Source organism: Amblyomma mixtum, chromosome 3 (genome assembly GCF_055824585.1).
Source record: "Amblyomma mixtum isolate Tamu chromosome 3, ASM5582458v1, whole genome shotgun sequence".
Taxonomy (NCBI): domain Eukaryota; kingdom Metazoa; phylum Arthropoda; class Arachnida; order Ixodida; family Ixodidae; genus Amblyomma; species Amblyomma mixtum.
The window spans coordinates 367,017,941-367,039,835 of NC_143014.1; the positions used below are offsets into that span (position 1 = coordinate 367,017,941).

At 49.6% G+C, this 21,895-nt stretch overlaps 1 protein-coding gene across 1 annotated transcript in view; it reads left to right on the top strand.

Moving 5' to 3' along the window:
• The window catches only part of LOC149356678 (uncharacterized), a 106,551-nt gene that overhangs the window by 54,331 nt on the left and 30,325 nt on the right, over positions 1–21,895 (top strand). The window contains exons 8-9 of the mRNA XM_089576405.1: positions 9,192–9,311; positions 18,774–18,890. Of these exons, the coding sequence (XP_089432531.1) occupies positions 9,192–9,311; positions 18,774–18,890 (237 nt within the window). The remainder of the gene's footprint in view (positions 1–9,191; positions 9,312–18,773; positions 18,891–21,895) is intronic.

Sequence of the window (21,895 nt, forward strand, 5' to 3'; positions counted from 1 at the left end):
ATTTATGAAAGCATTCAAGTCATCTCTATTGGGCAAAAGACTTCGTATGCTGGCAAAAACCACACTCAGACGAATGTTCTCAATGGCAGTACCACCACCCCTGGCGGGTCCCCACGTTCCAATACCGTGTAGAATACGACCAGAGCGAAGTAAGTACGGAAACTCAATGTGCTCATTGTTTAGAGCAGGTCCAATTTCAAGCACTAGGTCAGTTCCCGCATTATAACCATAGCTTTTGGCATTGGCAATTAGTTTGTTGCGCCTTAAATTGACTTTTAAATCAAACTCCTGCGTAAAAAGCTTGGCTAGTTGGTTGCTAGTATAATGGCTAAAAAAACATGGACGAAGGTAGACGAGACAGGACGAACGCCGGATTTCAACTGAGGTTTATTCCACAAACAGGTATTGTATACAAAGCGGGCGCAAAGAGAAGTAATTCGTGACAAGGTAAAAAGCCCATTATCGAACAAATGCAGAAGGCACGAGTGTCATGCCACTCATGTTTGCCACATCGGCGCACCTTTTATTTATCGCCTACCTGGCTGAACCAACACGTTTGCCTTGAGGTAATCTATTTCTTTTTTGCATAGTGCCACAGAAGGGCTGCTTACGCAGTTTTGTCACTGACAAAAAAGAAATAGATTACCTCAAGGCAAACGCGTTGTTTGGTTTAGTTTGGTTTATGGGGTTTAACGTCCCAAAGCGACTAAGGCTATGAGAGACGCCGTAGTGAAGGGCTCCGGAAATTTCGACCACCTGGGGTTCTTTAACGTGCACTGACATCGCATAGTACACGGGCCTCTAGAATCTCTCCTCCAAAGAAATTCTAGCCGCCGCGGCCGGGATCGAACCCGCGTCTTTCGGTCAGCAGCCGAGCACCATAGCCACTGAGCCACCGCGGCGGCACAAACGCGTTGTTTCAACCAGGTAGGCATAATTACAAGGAGCGCCGATGTGGCAAACATGACACTCATGCCTTCTGCATTTGTTCGATAATGGGTTTTTTATCTTGTCACGAATTACTTCTCTTTGTGCCCCCCTTTGTATATAATACCCGTTTGTGGAATAAACCTCAGCTGAAGTCTGGCGTTCGTCCCGTCTCGTCTACCTTCGTCCGTGTCTTTTTTAGCCCCTAGAATCGTCTTACAGTTATACAAACTCCTAAGCATAGTCAATTAGTCGCTTTCTCGCCTTACGTGTAGCCGCAGAAAAATGTTCACTCATAGATACTTCTTTTTCCTTCAGCAACGATCGCTTTGAGTGCACTGGCACCTTGGTTTTACGTGCGGCGAACTTTACTATCACGGGCCTGGTTTTTTTCTCGTCGAATCTACCAATTCTGTGCGCAAGAGCAATGCAGTCACTTGTTAAGCAGAGTTGTAATGTGTCAGCGATAAGGTTAAGAAGTTTTTCTTCACATTGCTCGTTAGTCTCAGTGCAACTATAATCAAATCCATAAAAGATAAGGTTCTCACGCATGAGCGCTCCTCGCTATTATCTAAACGAGCACGCAAAGCGTGTGTTTCCTTTTGTACAAGTGCGAGTGCTTTGTGTATCGCAAACATACCGCTGCAAATTTTCAAAACCAGTCGCTACCTTTTGTACAGCATCGAGACGATTTTTAATGTCGGCAATATTGCGTGTTGCCTCCTGCTGGTCTCGCTTCAACTCGGATAAGTCGTTAGACATCATAGCCTGGGCTGCTTCTATGCGAATGGACCTTTGACGCATGTCATCCAGGATTTTAGAAATATCAGGGAGCGACGAATTCCCCGGACCGGGGTTGCTGCTACATCGACACATATCAACAAAAGAACACTGAAGGGTTGCAGCACTGCTTCTGAGCGTGGAAGCACAACTAAACACCGGTCATCAGAAGTAAGTTGACTGGCCTGCACAAAGAACAGATACCAGCGTGAGGCTATTACTGCTGCGGTGCTTCCACGCCCACTGACAACGGTGCTCGAGATGCTCGGATTTGTTACCGACGTTAGCGCCGCATTCGTCGTTGTCGATGATCCTCCGGATGTCTTGTTTGCAGCGAAATTGCCGCGAAGTTGCAGCGAAGTTGTATGTGTATTCTCGACAATGCGTCGCTATACAAGGTGTTTCACATGAAACTTTACACATATTTTAAAAATAGGATTTTTAATTAAATAGCCCTTGTTTCGCCATAGCATTGTCAGCGGTGTAGTACATGAGAATGCAGCTAAGAAGTTAAAAAGCTACCCGTCGCTAGTTTTAGAGTGCCGTTTTGCCCACTATGCTATTGCCACGTGTCATTGTAGTGTCCGTTCGTACGCTCAAGGCCGCAGGAAAGGGGTGTTATCATTTTTGTTCTTGACGCGAGAAGCGACCGGACTAATCTCGATTGATCACAGCCATGAAGAGTTGCATCTACGTGTTTCCACATTACTTTAGATGATCTCAACCTGTTATTTCGAAACTTCCTTGCCGGCTTTAAATTGAACGATGCCGAGAGCAGCGGGCATTCGTAGTTCGACGACTGACGAGCACGTTTGTTGCTTACGCCGCCCGCGAGTGATTCAGTTCTTTTGCGGGCGCAAGTCAGCCCAAATAAAAAACTTCGTTTGCAAGTCTTGCTGGTGTCTTTCTGACCGCTGGACTGCCGTCACTACAACGTGACATCTGGTGGAGGTGCTGGGCCGCCTTCCATGTTCCGGACACCCCCTACAAATCGTGACGCCAGCCCTCGGAGTCATTCACCGCAGGACCTGAGTACAGTCCATCGCGCAAGCCGACGCCTGCTAGGGGACGCACCTGAGTTCGGGATTCTGCCGGACCCTACCCGGAAGCGAAAGCCAGTAGCAACGTCCACCATGAGCTTGCCCCAGACGACGACTCCAGTCATTCTTCAGCAGCCCCGGGTGCCACCAACCTTCGACCCTTCGCCTGGCGCCGACCCCGAAGAATGCCTGGAACAGTTCGACCATGTGGCTATTTTTAACCAATGGGACGATGCCACGAAATTAAGGTACGTCTTCTTCGCCTTGGACGGACCAGCAAGAATCCGGTTTGAAAATGAGGAAGCTGGTCTCACGAAATGGGAAACCTTCAGGGAGCAGCTTCTGAAGACATTCACAAACGTCGTGCGAAAGGAGAGAGCCCAGCAGCTGCTACAGTCTCGCATACAACACCCAAACGAGACCGTTGCAATGTACACTGAGGAGATGAAGCGTCTCTTCCGGCGTGCCGACACGAACATGAAGGAAGAAGAGAAGGTGCAGTTGCTTATGCGAGGGGTTAAAGAGCAACTCTTTGCCGGCCTCGTCAGCAACCCACCGAAAACAGTCGCGGAATTCTTAGAAGAGGCATCCACGGTGGAAAAAACTCTTTATGCCCGAGCCCGCGAGTATGACCGCCAGCAACGCTTTTTGTCAGCAAGCTGCCTGAACACCGCTAACAACGATAACCGGCGGGAGGTTATACGGCAAGTTGTGTGAGAAGAGCTCCGACGATTGCTGCCAGCGGGAACGCAGCCGCAACTTACATCGCTCAGTGACGTCATCCGGGACGAGGTTCAACAGGCCTTGGGTGTGACGCCGACCCCCACGCAGCCTATGGAGCCCCCAGCCATGACTTACGCCGCAGCAGTGCGCCGTCCTGCGCCTCGACGACAGGACCCAAGCCCCTACAGCCCTCAGCCAGCTGCGCTGGACCGCCGCCATCGCGCCCCAACCCGCCCGTCTTACGAGCGTCGCACAGGGCCGAGGAAATGCGACGAGTGGAGAACACTCGACCAGCGCCGCCCACTGTGCTTCCACTGCGGCAAAGCCGGTCACATTCTCCGCTAGTGCCCATACAGGAGAATGGGCATCCCATGGTTTTCTTACGACGCCCCACGACCCCGACCCGGCCAGCGACCAGCCGAAATCGAGGAGTTTTTGCGTCGGGAAGAATACTTATCGCCGAGCCGCCTATCGCGTTCTCCCATCGCCATCGTCATCGCTCTATGTATCTCCTAGCCGAGGCTACGCAGTGCGTGGACGCTCCCCCAGCCCCCGAAGGTTAAACTAAAAAAAGCAGCCTCTGGAGGTGAGCTTGCTTCTGAGCGCAAGAAGAAATATCCTCCATCGACGAAAACGCAAGACCATGCCTCAGCTACGACGACAACACCGATGACGACGACGACGCGGCCAGAGTTGAAGCTTTTACCACCGCCCAGAGAAGTAACGTCGCAGTACGCCCACCGCAGCCTCACTGCTCGACGAAGCCGAGATCGTACACCGAAGACCACGTGTAATACGAAAACGCGAACAAGTGACCTCTAAGTTACGGTCGACGGTCACGCGGTTACTGCCTTGGTCGACACGGGAGCTGACTACTCCGTCATGAGCGGCCCACTCGCTGACCGACTCAGGAAAGTGACAACTGCTTCGGATGGCCCGCTGATCCGCGCCGCAGGTGGTAACCTTATTACACCGTCAGTACGCTGCACAGCGAGAGTTACTGTAAATGGGAGGACCTATGCTACAGCCTTTCTGGTCCTACACAAATGCTCACGAGACGTGATTTTGGGAATGGACTTCCTCAATGAACATCGGGCGATCATCGACCTTCGATCTAAGTCGATCAAGCTTTCCACGGACAAAGCCATATCTGCCGCAACGACAGCGACTCATCACGTTGCCTTAAACGTCCTCGACGAAGCATTGTGGGTGCCGCCCCGATCAAGTGTCGTCGCCTGCATAGGTACTGGAGACATCGAAACTGCCGAAGGCGTCGTCGAGGGGAACACCCAGTTACTCCGGAATCAAGGACTGGGCGTCACAAGGGGAGTCACCCAAATCCGGAATGGCCAAGCCCAAGTGCTGCTAACTAACTTCACCGAAGAATACCGGCATCTGAACAAAGGTACGACGATTGCTTTTCTCGACGAGCTGGCAGACATCAGAGACATATTTGCCCTACCTGACCAACCCGTAGAACCATCTGACCAAGGCCATCAACACACGTTTGATATCAACCCAGCATTAACCCGGAGCAGACAAGACCAAATACGCAGTCTTCTTCAAAAGTACAGCGACTGCTTCACATCAGCATCGAATGTGCGACGAGCCAGGCTTCCCAAGCACCGCATTGCCACAGACGAACACGCCCGACCACTTCGACAGAGCCCCTACCGCGCATCGCCACTAGAACGCCAAGCTATCTGCAAGCAAGTTGAGGAAATGCTTCGTGACGACGTCATCCAGCCATCGGGGAGCCCCTGGGCGGCACCAGTCGTCCTAGTGAAAAAGAAAGACGGCTTCCTTCGCTTTTGCGTCGATTACCGCCGCCTGAACAGCATTACGAAGAAGAATGTCTACCCCCTCCCCCGCATCGACGACACATCGGATCGGCTAAGAACTTATCGACGGACCTGAAGAGCGGCTACTCGCAAATTGAAGTCGACAAAAGAGATCGCGAGAATACTGCGTTCATCACACCAGAAAGACTATTCGAGTTCAAGGTGATGCCATTCGCCTCTGCTCTGCCCCAGCCACGTTCCAGCGAGTAATGGATACAGTGTTCGCAGGCTTGAAGTGGCAAATTCGCCTTGTCTACCTAGATGACGTTGTTGTCTTCTCCTCAAGCTTTGAAGACCGCCTCAGGAGGCTTCGGATAGTGCTCGAAACGATCAAGTCTTCAGGCCTCACACTGAAACCAGAGAAGTGCCATTTCGCCTACGAGGAGTTGCTGTTCCTTGGTCACGTCGTAAGCAAGGATTTAGTTCGCCCAGACCCCCAGAAGACGGCTGCGATCGCAGCTTCCACAGCCTAATGACAAGAAAGCTATACGCAGATTCCATGGATTGTACTCTTATTACCGGCGATTCGTCAAGACCTTTTCGCGCATCGCTGAACCTTTGACCCAACTTACCAAGGCCTTTTAAATGGGAAAGGCCGCAAGAGGAAGCTTTCAAAGAGTTGAAGCGCCGCTTACAGTCCCCTCCTGTGCTCGGGCACTTTGATGAAAACACCGAAACCGAAATCCATACCGATGCAAGCAGTGTGGGCTTAGGAGCGGTCCTCGTTCAGAAAAATGGAAGACAGGAGAAAGTTATCGCGTACGCTAGCCATTCACTGTCGAAAGCCGAGACCAACTATTCGACGACCGAGAAAGTATGTCTCGCTATTATTTGGGCCATGTCCAAATTTCGCCTCAACCTGTACGGACGACCATTCAAGGTTGTGAGCGATCACCATGCTCTGTGCTGGCTAGCCAATTTGAAAGATCCCTCCGGCCGCCTTGCTCGTTGGAGCCTGCGCCTTCAGGAATTCGACATAACTGTATTCTACAAATTTGGCCGCAAGCATTCCTACGCAGACTGCTTGCCGCGAGCCCCCGTCGACACAGCACTGGAAGAGGAAGACGGCGACGCTTTCTTAGGACCGGTAAGCGCGAGCAGTTTCGCGCAGCAGCAGCGCTTGGATCCTGAGCTGCAAAGCCTAGTTGATTATCTGAAAGGCAAGACCGCATTGCCTCCCCGAGGGTACAAGCGGCATCTGTCGTCCTTCGTGCTTCACAATAATGTCCTCCTGAACAAGAACTTCGCGCCCAACAGGACAGTGCATCGTCTTGTCGTGCCCGAAAATCTCAGGCAAGAAATTTTGCTAGCATGTCATAATGAGCCGACTGCAGGGCATCTCGGGATTGCTCGCACGTTGCACCGCATCCAGGAGAAGTACTATTGGCCGCAGCTAGCTACCGACGTTTCCCACTACGCGAAAACGTGCCGTGAGTGTCAGCGACGCAAAACGCCTCCGACTAGACAAGCTGGACTCCTGAACCCCATACTACCGCCAACTAAGCCCTTTCAGCAAATAGGGATGGACCTACTCGGCCCCTTCCCGACTTCATCATCAGGTAACAAGTGGATTATCGTGGCCACCGACTACATGACCCGCTACGCCGAAGCAAAAGCGTTGCCTAGTGGTACCGCAACAGAAGTCGCAAAATTTTTTTGTCGAACAAATTCTCCTGCGACACGGCGCCCCCGAAGTGCTCATCACAGACAGAGGAACGGCATTTACAGCGGAGCTAATGCAAGCCATTTTAAACTACCGCCAGACAAGCCATCGGAGGACAACTGCCTAGCATCCGCAAACCAACGGACTCACAGAGCGTCTGAACAAAACCATCGCAGACATGCTCTCCATGTACATCGACGCCGAACACAAGACGTGGGACTCCATTCTGCCCTACGTGATCTTCGCCTATAATACTGCCGTCCGGGAGACGACCAGGTTTTACCCCATTCCAGCTGGTATACGGCAGAAAGCCCACGACAACACTCGACGCAATGCTCCTGCACGTTTCCGACGAAGGCAACCTCGACGTCGCCGCCTACCTTCATCGCGCCGAGGAAGCCCGAAGACTTGCGCGGCTTCGCATTCAAGACCAGCAGCCCACCGACGCCCGACGCTACAATCTGCGCCGACGAGACACGCATTACAACCCAGGTGATCGTGTTTGGATATGGACGCCAGTTCGCCGCCGTGGACTGAGTTAAAAGTTGCTGAGACGCTACTTTGGCCCGTACAGGGTTCTCCGTCGCATCGGTGACCTCGACTATGAAGTTAACTCTACTAAAATATCGGCTTGCCTAATAAATGTGCGCTTATTGTCGACACCCAACGGTGATATGCCCACTTTAGGCATTGTTATGAGTTCCATCTCTTCTAAAGCTCTTCACTGAAACCTCGTCCTGTTTGGCCAGTGTAGACGTATTCTCGAGAATTAATGGCCAGGTGTTCCCTTGTGTCATCTTCAACAGTTTGAACTGCTCTCGAGCACTGCGATAAAACATCGCCCTGTCTGTCTATGCATACCTATTCTGGGCAAAGAATGGCAATTTGCCTACTTGTACCGTTGTTCATCCCATTGAACTTTTCTCAAAATTGGTGCTCTTCATAGAAATTTTACCTATAATGACTTTTCAATAAGCGCTGCTTTAAACATTTTTCTTTACTTAGCGTTTTACATACAGCAGATATGCTAGTGAGAAACATTCTTAGTCCTTGAAACTGTATGCTGCTTTCGAAATGAAGTGCTTAGCTGCAATATGTTCCCATCACCACTTCTTTTAAAAAAATTATCGCACCATTCTTAGCAAAATTTCTCAGTTTTTGTATTTTACCTGAGGCCATGTTTTTTTGGCTGTTTTCATAAAAATAAGCTCACCTAAAAAGGACCTGCTGCACTGTTGTTTAGCATAACAGTCTAGTAGCTCTGAATAGTTACGCAGACGAAGCTAGCAAAATGTTCAGTACTATTGTCAACATCCTTATATGTGACGGTGTACGCTTCTATTCCGAAGGTCTTTTTTTTCACTCAGGAATAGTCACTTATTGCGGGAAGGTCACTGCGAGAGGTCTCATTTACGACAGAACCATTTTCTCTATGCCTCAGGGCGCCATAAAATGCAGCGTCCTTATGCAGCCAATAAATCCATATGCGATGCAATGTTTTCCTTTCGTGTCATAGCACATCGAGCACTATTTTACTTTGTCTTCGGCATGTCTGTGGCTTCAGCATGAGCGAGATATGCCCAGTGCTTGGCTTTCCCACTTTGTTATGTACACAACAATAACATAAACTTCAAAAAAAAGGAAAATGTCAGCTGTGTAAATGATGGGTGTGGACCTTTCATTTATGTAGTTTACAGTTTTCTGTCGAAATTCAATATTTAGCAGAAATTCGTCGAATCTAACGTGTTATTCAAATTTGAGAACACATCAAAACAGATGGGCGCAAACAAGACCTCTACGGATAGAAATCCTGATGTGGACCAGTTAATGCCATTAAGCAGGTGCTTCGCTGCAGTGATCAAAGAACTGCTTTTCCGTAGGGCTCGATGCCATCTGTCTCTGAACCCTCCCTTCAGAGGGTGGAAGAAAACTTCATCTGCTTCCTCTAAACTCCGAGCCTCGACATCCCCTCCTCTAGATATAAACTCCCGAATGCAATGAAAGACGACATGAATTTGTACCGCTCTTGTTCCGATTCGAAATATTCCGCTTCTCTCTGCGGTTTCGGTTCTGACGCTAGCTGCAGGTGCACGTGGCACCTCGGGGTCATCGAAATGCTGGCGGGCAGTCGTGGTACACGGTGAAAGTGGATTGTATACGCTTTGCTGAAAGTTTTGAATCCCTGAATTAGCTACTTATCCGCTTTGTTTTGCGCAGGCGTTACAATGAAATTTACCGGGACCTGCTGCTGTGCGCGGTGAACACGTCGGTGGTCGTGTCCATCGGCGCACTCTACACAAACAACGCCAACCGGTACTTCGTCGAGTACTTCCACAGGTACGAGTCCAGGCACTGGCCGCTAAGTAGCATGCATAGGGAGCGAACACGACGGTCTTCCAAGGCGTCAAACGCGCAGTGGTTACGAGGTAAAACGTTGACCTTCAAATGACCTCCTTGAGGTAGCTGCATCTCTCCACTCTTCTCTCGTGCTCGTTTGAAGCAATTCTAGACAGGATGCAGAGCACCGTCCTTGTCATTCATTCAAAAAAACGGAAGTCTAACTTGCATACTTGGCATAAAATCAAGTGAGGATGCACCTTAATTCCGTAAAAACGTCGTGAATTGCCATGGTCGCAAAACCAGGGAACGCAGACACACTCAGAAACCCCAAACCAATATCCTTAAAGCCATGCATGGGCTACGCAATAAAACAGCTTGCAAAGAGAAAACTGCAACAACGCCTTGACAACCTAAAACATTTTCTACACCATCATATCGGCTAGCGTAAGAGCATCTCCACGCAGGACTTAATTCTAATATTGCTAAAGACGCTTCTGCAGAGTAATACAGTGCAAACACAAGTACTTCTCCTAATATACATAAAAACATACCTTCGATGGGCAAATTTATAGCCCACTAAGTCCGATTTTATTGAAGACGTGGAAGAAATCGGCGGGGGCTTAGCTTCGGTTAAGCCTGGTAGGTAGCGAAAGCAGGTGTTTTGTACTGCGTATGCAGCGCGGCGAGAAGGAGCGCGGCGCGCCGTGGCAAGCGGCCGCCGTGACCTGACGAGTCGAGTTGATAGCCCGTCACTAGGCATGGTATGACGTCAGGGGTCATTCTAAAGGTCAAACCATGTGGCCGCCGCTACGCGAAAAGCCGTTCTTGGGAGTAGTATTGCTTTCGTAATAAAAGAATCACAGACGCAAGCCGAAGATGTCTGGTTTCCACAGATTTATTCACAAGAGGACTTACTCAGCCAGGAGGATGTGGCGCCACCGGCAAGCCGAGAAGGCGCTCCACCGAGATCCGATTACATAGCAGCCAGGTTGTGATCTGCGCGCGCCAGCCGAGCTTGCTGGGGTATGTCGTCGTCTTCTTGAACCGGGCACAACGCTGCATGCTACAGGGCGCCCCTCTAGCGAGGAAGCCGCCATGGGAGAGACTAGCGACGTTGTAGCGGGGCGGCGACGTCGTGTGCAGTGTGGAACGGGGACGTCGGGGAAAGTCCGTTGGCAAAGCGAAAATGAGGCCGGGTGGATCTGCTCGTAAAGGCATCAGGCTTCGGGCGGTCGGTCAAAGCTGAATTGTTGTGGCCGAGGAAAAGGCGGTGAACTCGAAGGCGAACGCATTTGATGCCGGGTGTCCGAGCGTGAGTGGCAAGGAGAAATGCGATGTGCAGAAGAACCGCAGAGGCTTCAAAGGGCATTTCAAAGGGCTCTGTAGACAGTTAATGTGCTGTGCAACAATAGCGCGGCGAAAGCAGCCTGTAGTAAGCCGGCCACCAAGGTTGAAGGGCGTCCGGAAGACAGCGATCGGGAAGGTGTGGCCTAGATGGGAACACCGTAGTGCATGCTTTCGATACTGCCGGACAGACCAGGCGGGGGCCAGTAATGGTGACTGCGGGCAGCGTGGTCGTTGTGGCGAGCACACAGGATGCCGCTGAAGCTGCACCGTTTTGCCAGGCTGGGACATTAGGTACCGGTGGAAGGAAGCCGATGGTGCACGGCAGACGAGAAGACAGGGCGTCGCCGCCACGGAGTGTGGATGCGAGGCCGGCTCAAGGGGCGTGTGAAAATGCTCATACGGCGTTAAGCGAGCCTGAAGGCATGTGCTTCAGCACAGGAGCTCGAAGCAGAAGCAGGCGGGTCGTTCGGCTGGTGGGAGCAGCACAATGCGAACGCGTTGCAGCGGGTGACAGGGCGTAGGATTCTGAGACAGCAGGAGGCAGTACTGACTGAACGGGTGCCGGAGTTAGGGTCACAGTTGGTGGAGTGGTCACCTGCGGCTTACAGGGGGACCGGAGAAGCGGGGAAGTCGAAGTAGTAGAAGACTTCTCGCATGCCGCTGTACTGGCCATGAAGAGGCCGCCCGGGGCCGTGGACAGCGGCACATCCCAAGCGCAGTGATTGCGCGATAAATCGCAGGGTTGCGAGCAGTGGCGAGCGCGGGAATCGTTATGCGCGTAGGATGAGCAGCGACGGTGATACCAGGGCGAACTGTCTTCCCTGCGGAGTGCCTCATAGTGTCGTGACTGGTATGAGACGCCAGCGCGATGTGCTCGCAGGACTGTAGTGGCGGAAGGCACCTTGTCGATCTCACGGTTGTGCACAGCGATGGAGGCCAGTAGCTGGTCTAAGGGGTCGCCAGTGGCTGATCAAGCCGATGAGGCGGGAGAGGAGGAAAATTGAACCGCAGGCAAGATGTCCATGACCTGTTCGGCCATTTGGGCCAGTGAGGCAATGTCTGCTGTCGAGACACTAAGGATCGAGCACACACGCTCAGCAAGGCGCTGCAGGAACAGGTCCGCAGCAGTGATGCGTCCACAGACGGAGCTTGGTGAGCAGCCAGGCGCATCATACAACTCAGGAGCTCCGTGGGCGCCAAGTTCTTCCGTCTGAAGCAGGTGTTGAAGGCGGCACTGCTCCAATTCACAAGTGCGCCGCGTGAACTCCGCTCGTAGATGGGCGTAAGGGCGAAATGGCAGGCGTGGAGCGCAAAATATCTCAGATGACCGCAGCGGTGACAGGAGGGAGTACCGATGACATGATCGTGCACGTCCTTCTGAGATGTGATGCCGCGTAGGCGAAATTTGGACACGATGGTGAGGAACCAGAGTTCCGATTCCGGGGGCCAGAATTCGGATAGCTTGAGAGCGGCGATGTCGTGCTCAAACGAGTTTGGCGGCGGGAACGACAGAAGCGACGAGGCAATGGAGTAAGCGTTTGCCATCGCGTACAGGGTGTGCGCCAGCCGTGGAAGGCAGCCGGGGTCTCGAGCTCCGTGCAGCGGTAGGCGTAGCTAGGCTGGTGGAGGCGCAGGCCAGGGAACAGTCTGTGTCCCAGGGGATGTGTCGCAGGGAGTCACCAGTCTGTGGAAGGAGAATCCCAGATATAAGCAGAAGGTGTCTAGAGTCCACAAATTTATTCACAAGAGGCATTGATAAGCTAGGAGGCAGCGGAGCCGCCGGCAAGCCGAGATGGCGCACCGTCGGCATCCGATTACGTAGCCGCCAGGTTGCGATCTGCGCGCGCCAGCAAAGCGTGCTGGGATATGTCGTCGTCTTCTTGAGCGGGGAAATGTTGCACGCTGCAAAGACTGCGAATATCAGCCGGTGCCAAACGGCGGTTTTCAATGACGATTTCGACTCGATGAGAATCGCATCGATGGTGGTTTGCAAATGTTCATGAGAACCTCAGAGGCTGCAGAGAATGCCTCGCTCTCACGATATGGTGACAAAACAGCAATGTACATAACTCGAAGTAAATAAAGAAAATAATTTTATATTATATGCAAAGTTTGAACTAAATTAACTTGTTCCCTCGTTAACTTTATTCAGTAGGCAAACTGACGCCTCCACTCACTGTGAGATGCAAACAAGCTGATGCCCCTCCTTTTCGCCTGTTAGCTGGCTTTGCGACGGCTCAGGACGAGAATTGAACCGCAAGAGTGCAACGAGACTAGCAGTGAACACAACAGAGGCAGGCAGTGGTCTTTGGCGCACCCCCCCCCCCCCCCCCCCCCCCGCGCCCCCGACACCAATAAAATTGAATGTGTTAGAGACGTGCCGGTAGTAGTGCGGTCGGCGGCCAGCGAGTTGGCGGAAGAGCCGGGTCAGAACCATCCGAAACAAGTGGCTGAGGAAAAAATGTTTTTATCAGTGGCTTCTCTTTTTATCGCCTATTAAAAAGGAGGAGAAAGAAAGGACGGCTGCAGCCCAGCTGGGTGTGGCGCTGGGTGATAGCAATGAGAAGAGTGGGAGAAGGAGCACGTGACCATGACCGAGCAGTTCAGCAGCCCGTAGCATCCCTTTTCCCTTAGGATCCACATCTGTCCACGGCCTCCGGGCACGTGTTCAACGCTTAGCGCTGTACCCTCGGCGTCGCCGCTTGAAGGAACTTACGCTCTCTCAGTTCCGCTGCTCTGTGGTCCGCATGCAATCCAGGGCTACTAGGTTCAGCTGAGGTAGCAATGTGTGCATAGGTGCGTCTCCTCCGGAGCCGGCCCATAAGACGGTGAACAACCTCGACTTTCACGACATGCGAGCCCGTGATTGCATTGACCTTACCCGCAGTCTATTTGTCGCCACTGCCATAGTTACAGATGAATGCCAGATCTCTTGGAGCAAATCTCCTGTTGGCGTCTTCCCGTGACTGTGGATGATTGGCGGTCTTGTCCTAGGAGTAGGGAGCGCCCTGGAGACAGGGGCGTGTTTCTATAGCAGCTTAGTATTCTTGCCAATGCCTTCAGTAGTCATTTTCCGCGCACCTTTTCAGCCATTTTTTCTGGTTGACAAAACCTTTTATACAAAACCAATACATTGTGGATGATACGCGGCGTTCTAAGGTGTGTCAGACGTTCCGCTCCCTAAAAAAAAGTGTTCCCTAAAAAAAGATGAATACAGGAGGAGATGTTTAAACATGCCAGAAGCAAATGTGGCACTAAGTCCCGCCAGGTGCAGCCTTCTCCGCTCGTCGCCCCTGTTCTCCCCTTCCCTCCCTCTCGAGCGCGCGTTCTCTTTTCTTCGGTCGCTTCTTCCTCCTCTCCAGTTTGGGCACATTCTCACCCGACGGTCGATTTTTGCCGCCATGGGTCCTCAATACTTCACTCATTAAAAGACTGCAGAAAACTCACACACCTAATCCGCCAGATAATTCCCAAAAAACTCATACTTTGAGAAGAACAAGCAACGCAGCTCCTACCCGCACTCTTGAAAAATAGGCTTGTGTACACCGCCCGGCACCTAACGCTAACACAAACACAGGCCCGTAAACGAATCAGCACTCAACACTCTAAACAAAGTCACAATAGGTCCACCCATCTACTCCTAAAGAAACGACTACAACAAAAAGGTCGCCGAACACAGCAGCACAAAGAAAGGTAACTAGCGCACTTTTCTCCAACAGAGCGTGAATGCGAAATCCTTATATGAACAGGAATCACCCCATCGGCATCACTCTAATTGGCCAGTGCGTTCAGATACTGCGTAACGTCACTGTCCCAAACATGCAAAAGCTAGATTATGACGTGCCACCTCCGTGAACGACGACGTGATGCCGAAGCAAAGCACCACACAGACGCAGGAACTGTATACCGACCTGGTTTGTTTTGTGTGTGTGTGTAATTTTTAACATCCCGAAGAGATTCAGGCTATGGAGGATGCCGTAGTGGAGGGCTCTGGATAATTTCGACTACCTAGGGTTCTTTTACGTGCACTGACATCGCACAATACACGGGCCTCTACCATTTCGCTCGCCTCGGTCGAAATGTGACCGCCGGGGCCGGGACCGAACTAGCGTCTTTCGGGTCAGCAGCTGAGCGTCAAACCACTGAGCCACCGCGGTGGGCCAGTATAGCGACCTACACGACGCCAGGCACTGTAACATGGGCTCATACGCGCACGCATTATATGCACCCGGACAAACAACAGCGATCACTCACATGACGGGACTTTTCACTAGATCTCCGGTCATGACCGCCCAAGAACACTACGCGATAATATATGCCATTCAAAAAGCCGCTCACTGAACGAAAGAACCCCAACATCAACATCTATACCGACTCCAGCCAAGTCTTAAGCAATATGCAACGTAGACTACTGGAACCCAGCCTGCACTGTATTTTAATGGAATCCAGTAATCGCAATCACAGCATTAGACTAACCTTGCGCTGGATAACAGGTCATGAGGGAATCGAGGGAATTTAGTTGGCTCATCAACTGGCCCGCGAAATTAACAACCCGGTGCCCTCGATCTTCTGGCCAAATTGAACGTTAGTGGAAGACGGCATGACCTATTAAAGAGCAAATAGCCGACATCGCAAAAAACCGCACAATCTTCCCTCAGCGGCACCTATCGCTAAAAACGGAACATACACACATCCACTGCAAAGTAACACCCCTCTTTTACTCTGCAACTCCAGGTGGCGTGATACAGCTGACTGTCCCATCTATCGGGCCGGGGATCAAGGCAGATACAAAACACATTCTGCAGTCTTATAAAGCTCCCCTCAGTTCTCTTACCCTGCCCGGTCCTCTTCATAGAGTGCTTAGATTCACCCTTGCTCGGTATATGACGAACACGGCGAGCAAGCGCTCATTTTCACTGGTCTTTAGGACGGGCCGTGAATAATTTTTCCTCCTTAACGCGCGTTTAATGTTTATGCTAGTCCCGCGTACAAGGAGCTCATGTACTAAAACTTTTGAAATGCGGCGCCAGAAAAGTGATCGAAGCGTTTGCTGTTTTGCAAGGCGCAGAGAAGATGCTAAGCTGAAGGGTCTTTTCATATGTCCTACATGTGGTCCTTGACTCTTTCGTATTTATCTAGAAACTCTGATCATCTTTTGCCTCTCGGGAAAAAGTATTTTCTTCGGTTGCTTGAGCGTCCGAAAAGTTTTTTCCACGCGACATAAAACAAGACACAGGGGGAAAATAAATGAAATTGACTACGCTTACGATACGCTTGTTTTGCAAGTCTGGAAACTCAGCGAGTGCAAGCGTTTACAATCACTGCCACTCTTCTTCGCGGTATGTTCGAGGCGTTCACTTTCCTAATAACTCACAGAGCCTACATAGACGAGCACCCGAAAGTTGTTTCCAAACGTTTCACGGCGCCTTACGACAGTTCGTACCGCACGATGATAGAGGATGCCCGATGGGCGAGACATGTCTTGCGAGCATGACACGGTCACGTGACAATGGCTGAAGAGCTATGCGTGGTCTGCGGCGGAAAGTGAACACCCATCCATCGGGGGCCACCACTCAATTACGGTGCCCCGTGGGTGTCCTCGGTGAAAGGCTAGTAGAAACAGCTGCTGCTGTAAAATCAAGTATTTGTTGTACCGCCTCCCTTGATTTTTTTGTGTCAGTGTAAATTCTTTCCGACCGAAGTTCGGAAGGAATGTACACTGAATAGGAAGCAAATCCTCTTCCCTCTTTAATTTTTATTGCAACATCGTTTAATTGTTGCTCCTACGGAGATAATGTTTTTTTAAATACCATTACCGCTCAAACTTCCGGCTCTATCTTGCAAAACTTAGTGCTTATGAAAAAAAAAACAAATCTAAAGCAGGATACAACTTTAAAAAACTGCAGCAGCTGGCAGCCTTTTCTATGTGCTGAGGCGCCCTGTATTATGCGTAAGTAATGCACCCATGGACACTAATGCTTTCTCATTCCCACACTTCAGCAGTCGTAAGTCTCTCTGCCGAGTTTTTTTCAAGGCGAAAGCCTTACTAGCCCCATTACGACGAAATTCGGCCGCGTGTGCATGTTAGTGTGCGCGTGTACTCGCAGACGGTACAGAAAATCCAAGCAGAGGCAAGAAAAGTAGGGTGACCGCATCAAGCGGATATAAGACGCACACAAATAAGCCGAGCACCGCAGTTTCAGACAGTAGTATACATTTCGACTTCCGACAGGCCGACCACAGTATGGCGCCAGTTCTCCGGACGTTCGTACCAAAATTGTGACACAACCGATCGTCGTACGCGTTCCGGGTGGTGTCATAACATTTCACGCTGCGCATAGGTTACATGCACGAGTCCAGTTGGAGGCTTCCTTGCGACTGAGGTAGGACCCGACGACATATGCACCTTCAATTGTATGCCTTCCCAGGCTCTGTTAAGGGCACTGTTAAAGTTTCCACAAAGATGTGTGACAGTACTGTGTCATTTCCTTTCTAAAAAACGAATTTTCCCATTGAAATTGTGAAGCAACCGTTCGTCGTACACCGTTGCGTGTAGTGTCATACGATCGGTCGTATGACATACATCTCTCTAGTGGGACTTTCGCTCTAGACAAGTATTCAAAAGAAGTGTCCGAGTGTTTCACGCGAACCTTTGTGGATTCAGCTTTTATGGAAGCAGCATTCGGAGGCACGTCTTAATTTAATTTCTCATTGCGCAACCTGCGCTGACGTCGAACGCTCGCGTTGATACACTAATTATTTCGCTTCATAGCACGTAAGCACTCTTCTCTGAATTTTGTTTTTCTTTCGTCCGGGCGAAATCTCTTTCTTCTGCACCCGCGACTTTTTGATTAGTGTAGCAAAACTGTGGCAGCCAACAAAGGACCCCACTTCACAAAATAATTTTTTTACTTTCCAGCAGCACTTTCTCCGACGGTCGTGCACTCCTCTAGTCACGTAACATGTTGTATTTTATTTTGGTGAAGGAAGCACACTAAAAGAAAACGGCGCAAGATGCTCTGTGCTGTTTTGGGCATGCCCTCTTTTCTGGTTCAGCGTCGTCTTGCTTGTTTACCCTCATGTATGATCCTGAACCAACTTGCCTATCTTCTCTATACAGGGCTGTATGTGCGGAGGCTGTTATATTTTTCGCTATGCAGCGTCAGCTGTTAGAAGGCCTTGCTTGCTGTTCGTTGGCGTTCCGCCCTCATTAGCCCCTCTCGCGCTCACGATCGCGCTCTCCCCGCTGCCTCTACAGCCGTCGCAAGGCTTGTCTGGAGACTGGAGTGCTGCTATATGCACGGCTAACAAATCGAAATTTTAAAACAAGCGCCGGGTTGACGATGCATGAGTTCGAGTGTGGCAGCACGGACATGCAAGCAACAAAAGGCACGCTTAGAGAAACAGCTGCGCTAAAACGTCTTTTCCTTTGTTCAGCAGCACAACGCTATAGCGCTATAGATAAGCGTACTCACATCTGTACATCGCCGTTTTCATACAGCATTTATTTCTGACAAACCAGTTGTACTTTCCAGAGAAGGGCGGACACAAATTTTTCAGCATATGATAAAAGATCAAAGGCGCCGCGAAAGCAAGCAGAGGCGCGCCCCATAGGCTGCAAAGGACAGGAGCGTTATGAATCGTTCTGCGAAAGGTACCACTAACCATTGATCGCTGCCACGAAGGAGGCAATGCAAAACAAATTTCCTAATGGATCTCGTCGTTTCTGTCGGATGTTGGTTCCACCGGCGGCTCTATTTTGACTAGACCACTCTAAAGTCATTTGAAATTATCTGGCCAGCATGACTTGCACTGCCCCCCTGTTTGAGTTTTGTTGTTTTATTTTAATGGACGTTTGCGTAAAATAAACTTGTCATGGGGTCAGGGTTTACATTTTTTTTTTCACATCAGCGCCGCTAGTAATTTACCGGTGCCTCTCTACTTGTCTATCGTGGTTTGTCATGACTCGTAAGCTAATTAGTTTCGCATAAAGCTCCCATGCAAATAAAAACATTCTTGAGTCGGGCTGCCTTACTTCCGGCACTTGAGTGCGGTGCTGTCCTCGAGGGATGTTCCCGTCAAGCCCCGTCTTTGGGCGTGTTTCTTGCGCAGCCGCTACGGCAACGCTGCGATAAGCAGCCCCCTCTGGTTGGGCATGGTGTCTCCGATGGTGGTGGTGGCGTGCATCACCTACTGGCAGCACCTCAGCAGCGTAACCCTCCACGACTTGTGAGTAGAGACGACCACGGCGCTGCTAACACCCTCAAACACGGAGCTCAATAATCTGCGAATCTCTCGCGCACCACTCCACGCCGGAGGGAGAGTGGGACCGACCGCCGCAAATATTCTCCGCGCGGCGGTGACACCCGCCATCTATAAATATAAGACGGCACTGAATTCGGTAGTGCTGTGAAGCCGCCTTTTTGGTAAAGGGTACAGCTTGCTTAGACCAGATTCCCGGCATTTTTATGGGGCCGCCCGATTTGGGGACCGAAGCTTTGCTTCTGAGCGTTATACTCCTAACAGAGCAGTGCACCTGACCGTGGATAAACTGCTTGGGCGTATTAAAAAACAGTCGAATTCTCTTTCATATCGATATTGCAACGCACAACCTCCTGCATTGAAGGCTAATTTCCTGCCACCGGCCACCGCCATTATCTGCTGAGTCCTGTAATGACCATGCCGCACATAAAGTGGTACGATTAAGCCAATTTTATAACGCACCACCTACAGCACTCGTTATTGCACGCGTTTTCTCTCGAATGATTTGTATTTTCTCCCTTTAAGAAAATTTAGGTGTTGGCGCTGTTAGGTGGCAGCAAACGATCAGAAGAACACGAATCCAGTAAACCGCCTATGCGATTCCGATGAGAGCACACGTGAGCGTAGCGTGTCAAAACGATGACGTCCGTGAGAAGCGAACACAACGGAGCCTGTCCTTCGTATCCTCGTCTTTTTGTGCGTGTACTTGCAGCACCGTGTCTTTTTCAAAAATGCAAAACCAACTATCCCGGCAACATACGCAATTGTGATAGGTAGTGCAGCTTGAAACGTCTCTAACCTTTCATGACGTCTGTCCACGTTCTCCACGTATCACTCCTGTAGTGAGCCATGCAGAAACACCAACAGCGCTGTCATGAATGGTGTTCATTCAAGATGTGCCTAGCGTTTTTATAGCTTCGGCGGCGATCATTTTCGTCAGGTATCTTATGATAAGTGCACGAAGAAAAAATCAGACAGGCAAGCTGACATCGGAGTGGCGTTGTAGCAAAACGCGCGCATCATCTTGGAATCTGCACAGAGAGGCGAACTGCCAGGCATGGAGCTAGGTGAGAGGTGGCACCTGCGTTGTATGCTAACTACTTTCAGTGTATGTGCAGTTTTTACAGTACGAGTAAACAGACGCTCACGAGGTATTAAGGTGGGGTGAGACTTCGTTTTTTCACAAAATTCGATTTTGAGGTTTTGCGATCATTCGATAGGGAATTTCTCTTTAAGAAAATATATCACATTTGGGTATTCTCAATTTCAAAAATTTTTTTGTCTTTTTCTTCTTCACGCAGACCGGAAAAGCGGGTGCACCTCGACCTGGTCTCTTCGTTTCGTATACTTTCGGATTCGGATTTCGAATTCAATGCTATGAAGTTTTTGATCAGAAACTCAGGTTTTGGTTTCGGTTTGAAATTTGGCCTTGTTTTTAGTACGTTTTTCAGCCACTAGACTTCTCCTTTAGATGTTATTTCAAGGGAAGTTTTGATGAATAAAACGGTTTTCAGAGCCTTTGCGTTTTTCTCAAAACAACATTTTTGGAGGTTTATGTACTTTTTCCTCGGGAACTCTAAGGCATAACCAAACAAAATTTTTCAGAGATGTTAATGACATTTACATAACTGTAACTTAAATCAATAGCCTAGGTGTATTTGTATTTTTCTGACTAAAACAAACAATCATATGCGGCAGTTTTATTGCATCCTAAAAGATGAAAAAATTCTAGTTTTCGTTGCAATCGCATAATTTTAGTTCCACTTATGTAAAGCGTCAGTTGTTACTTCTGTACAAAATTTCAACAATGTGGGTATAGTACATTTTGTGAAAAAACTACATTAGTAGAAAGAAATAAAAATACTACACAAAATTTAAATCTAGTTTTCAGCTGTAATGTAAGCTTTTTAAGATTCCTTGCAAATTTTACAGCCATAGCTTTTATTACCACAACTGCTAGCTGCACAGCCAGCTATTGAAACTCATTTTCGAAGTCTCACCCCATCTTACAGGCGCGCTAAAGAGCGTTTTGAATTTTTCTCTAGAAATCGCGCATTAATAATTCGAAGAAACTTTGAATTATTAATTAGATAGTATTCAGGTTGACGTCCTTCAAAAGCCACCGGGTTTCTCCATAACGAAATTCCCTGATTGGTCGACAGCGTTAATGCGTCATCGGCGTTTTCACATTTGAAAATCTGAGGAGTAGAATGTTTGAGTACCTTCCATTAGATTATCATATGCGATTATACCAATCCCACCTGCTCTATCACCTTAACACAAATATTAAACCCCTTTAATTCATTCTAAGCTGCCGTAGGATACTCATACTATCAGCTAATTCACCTTAATCCACCCACTAATTCATATTTATGCACCTTAACCCATTTTCTGAAATGGGCCTGCTGAAAATGCTGAGAATAGGAGGAGTCAGCCAACATGTTACCTGCTGATCATGTTTATCTTCATCCGGAGCAGACGATTGGGCGCATCACCCCTGCGGCCGCACACGAGCAGAAAACATAGTCCGCTTGCTTCGCGCTTGTTATTTTGATGACATAATCTCCTAAAAACAGATGTCTAGCGTGTTTATCAAATTCTTACGTCGTGTCTAAGATGAACAATAGAAATTACTGTGGGTGCCTCCAACTATATTTTAATTATTTTATTAAGCAAAAGAGGGGTCACGAATAAAATCTCTGTGAACAGCTTGACGGGGCCCTGGCCTCGTTAGTATTTTAGTATAGTATTGCAGTACTCTCATTTGCCACTCGCGAATGGAAATAGTCCAAGCTTATTTTAATTTCCGTGGGCTTCATTTGCGGCTTTCTTCTCTGCGACTGAAACTATTTGTTCTGGGGCACCACAAAAAAAATAAAAGTGAGAACGATTTTTTCCAGAACGCTTTTGGGCGCACTTTTAATGGTGTCGATAGTATACATTTCGCCGCCCCCAACGCTGAGCACAACATT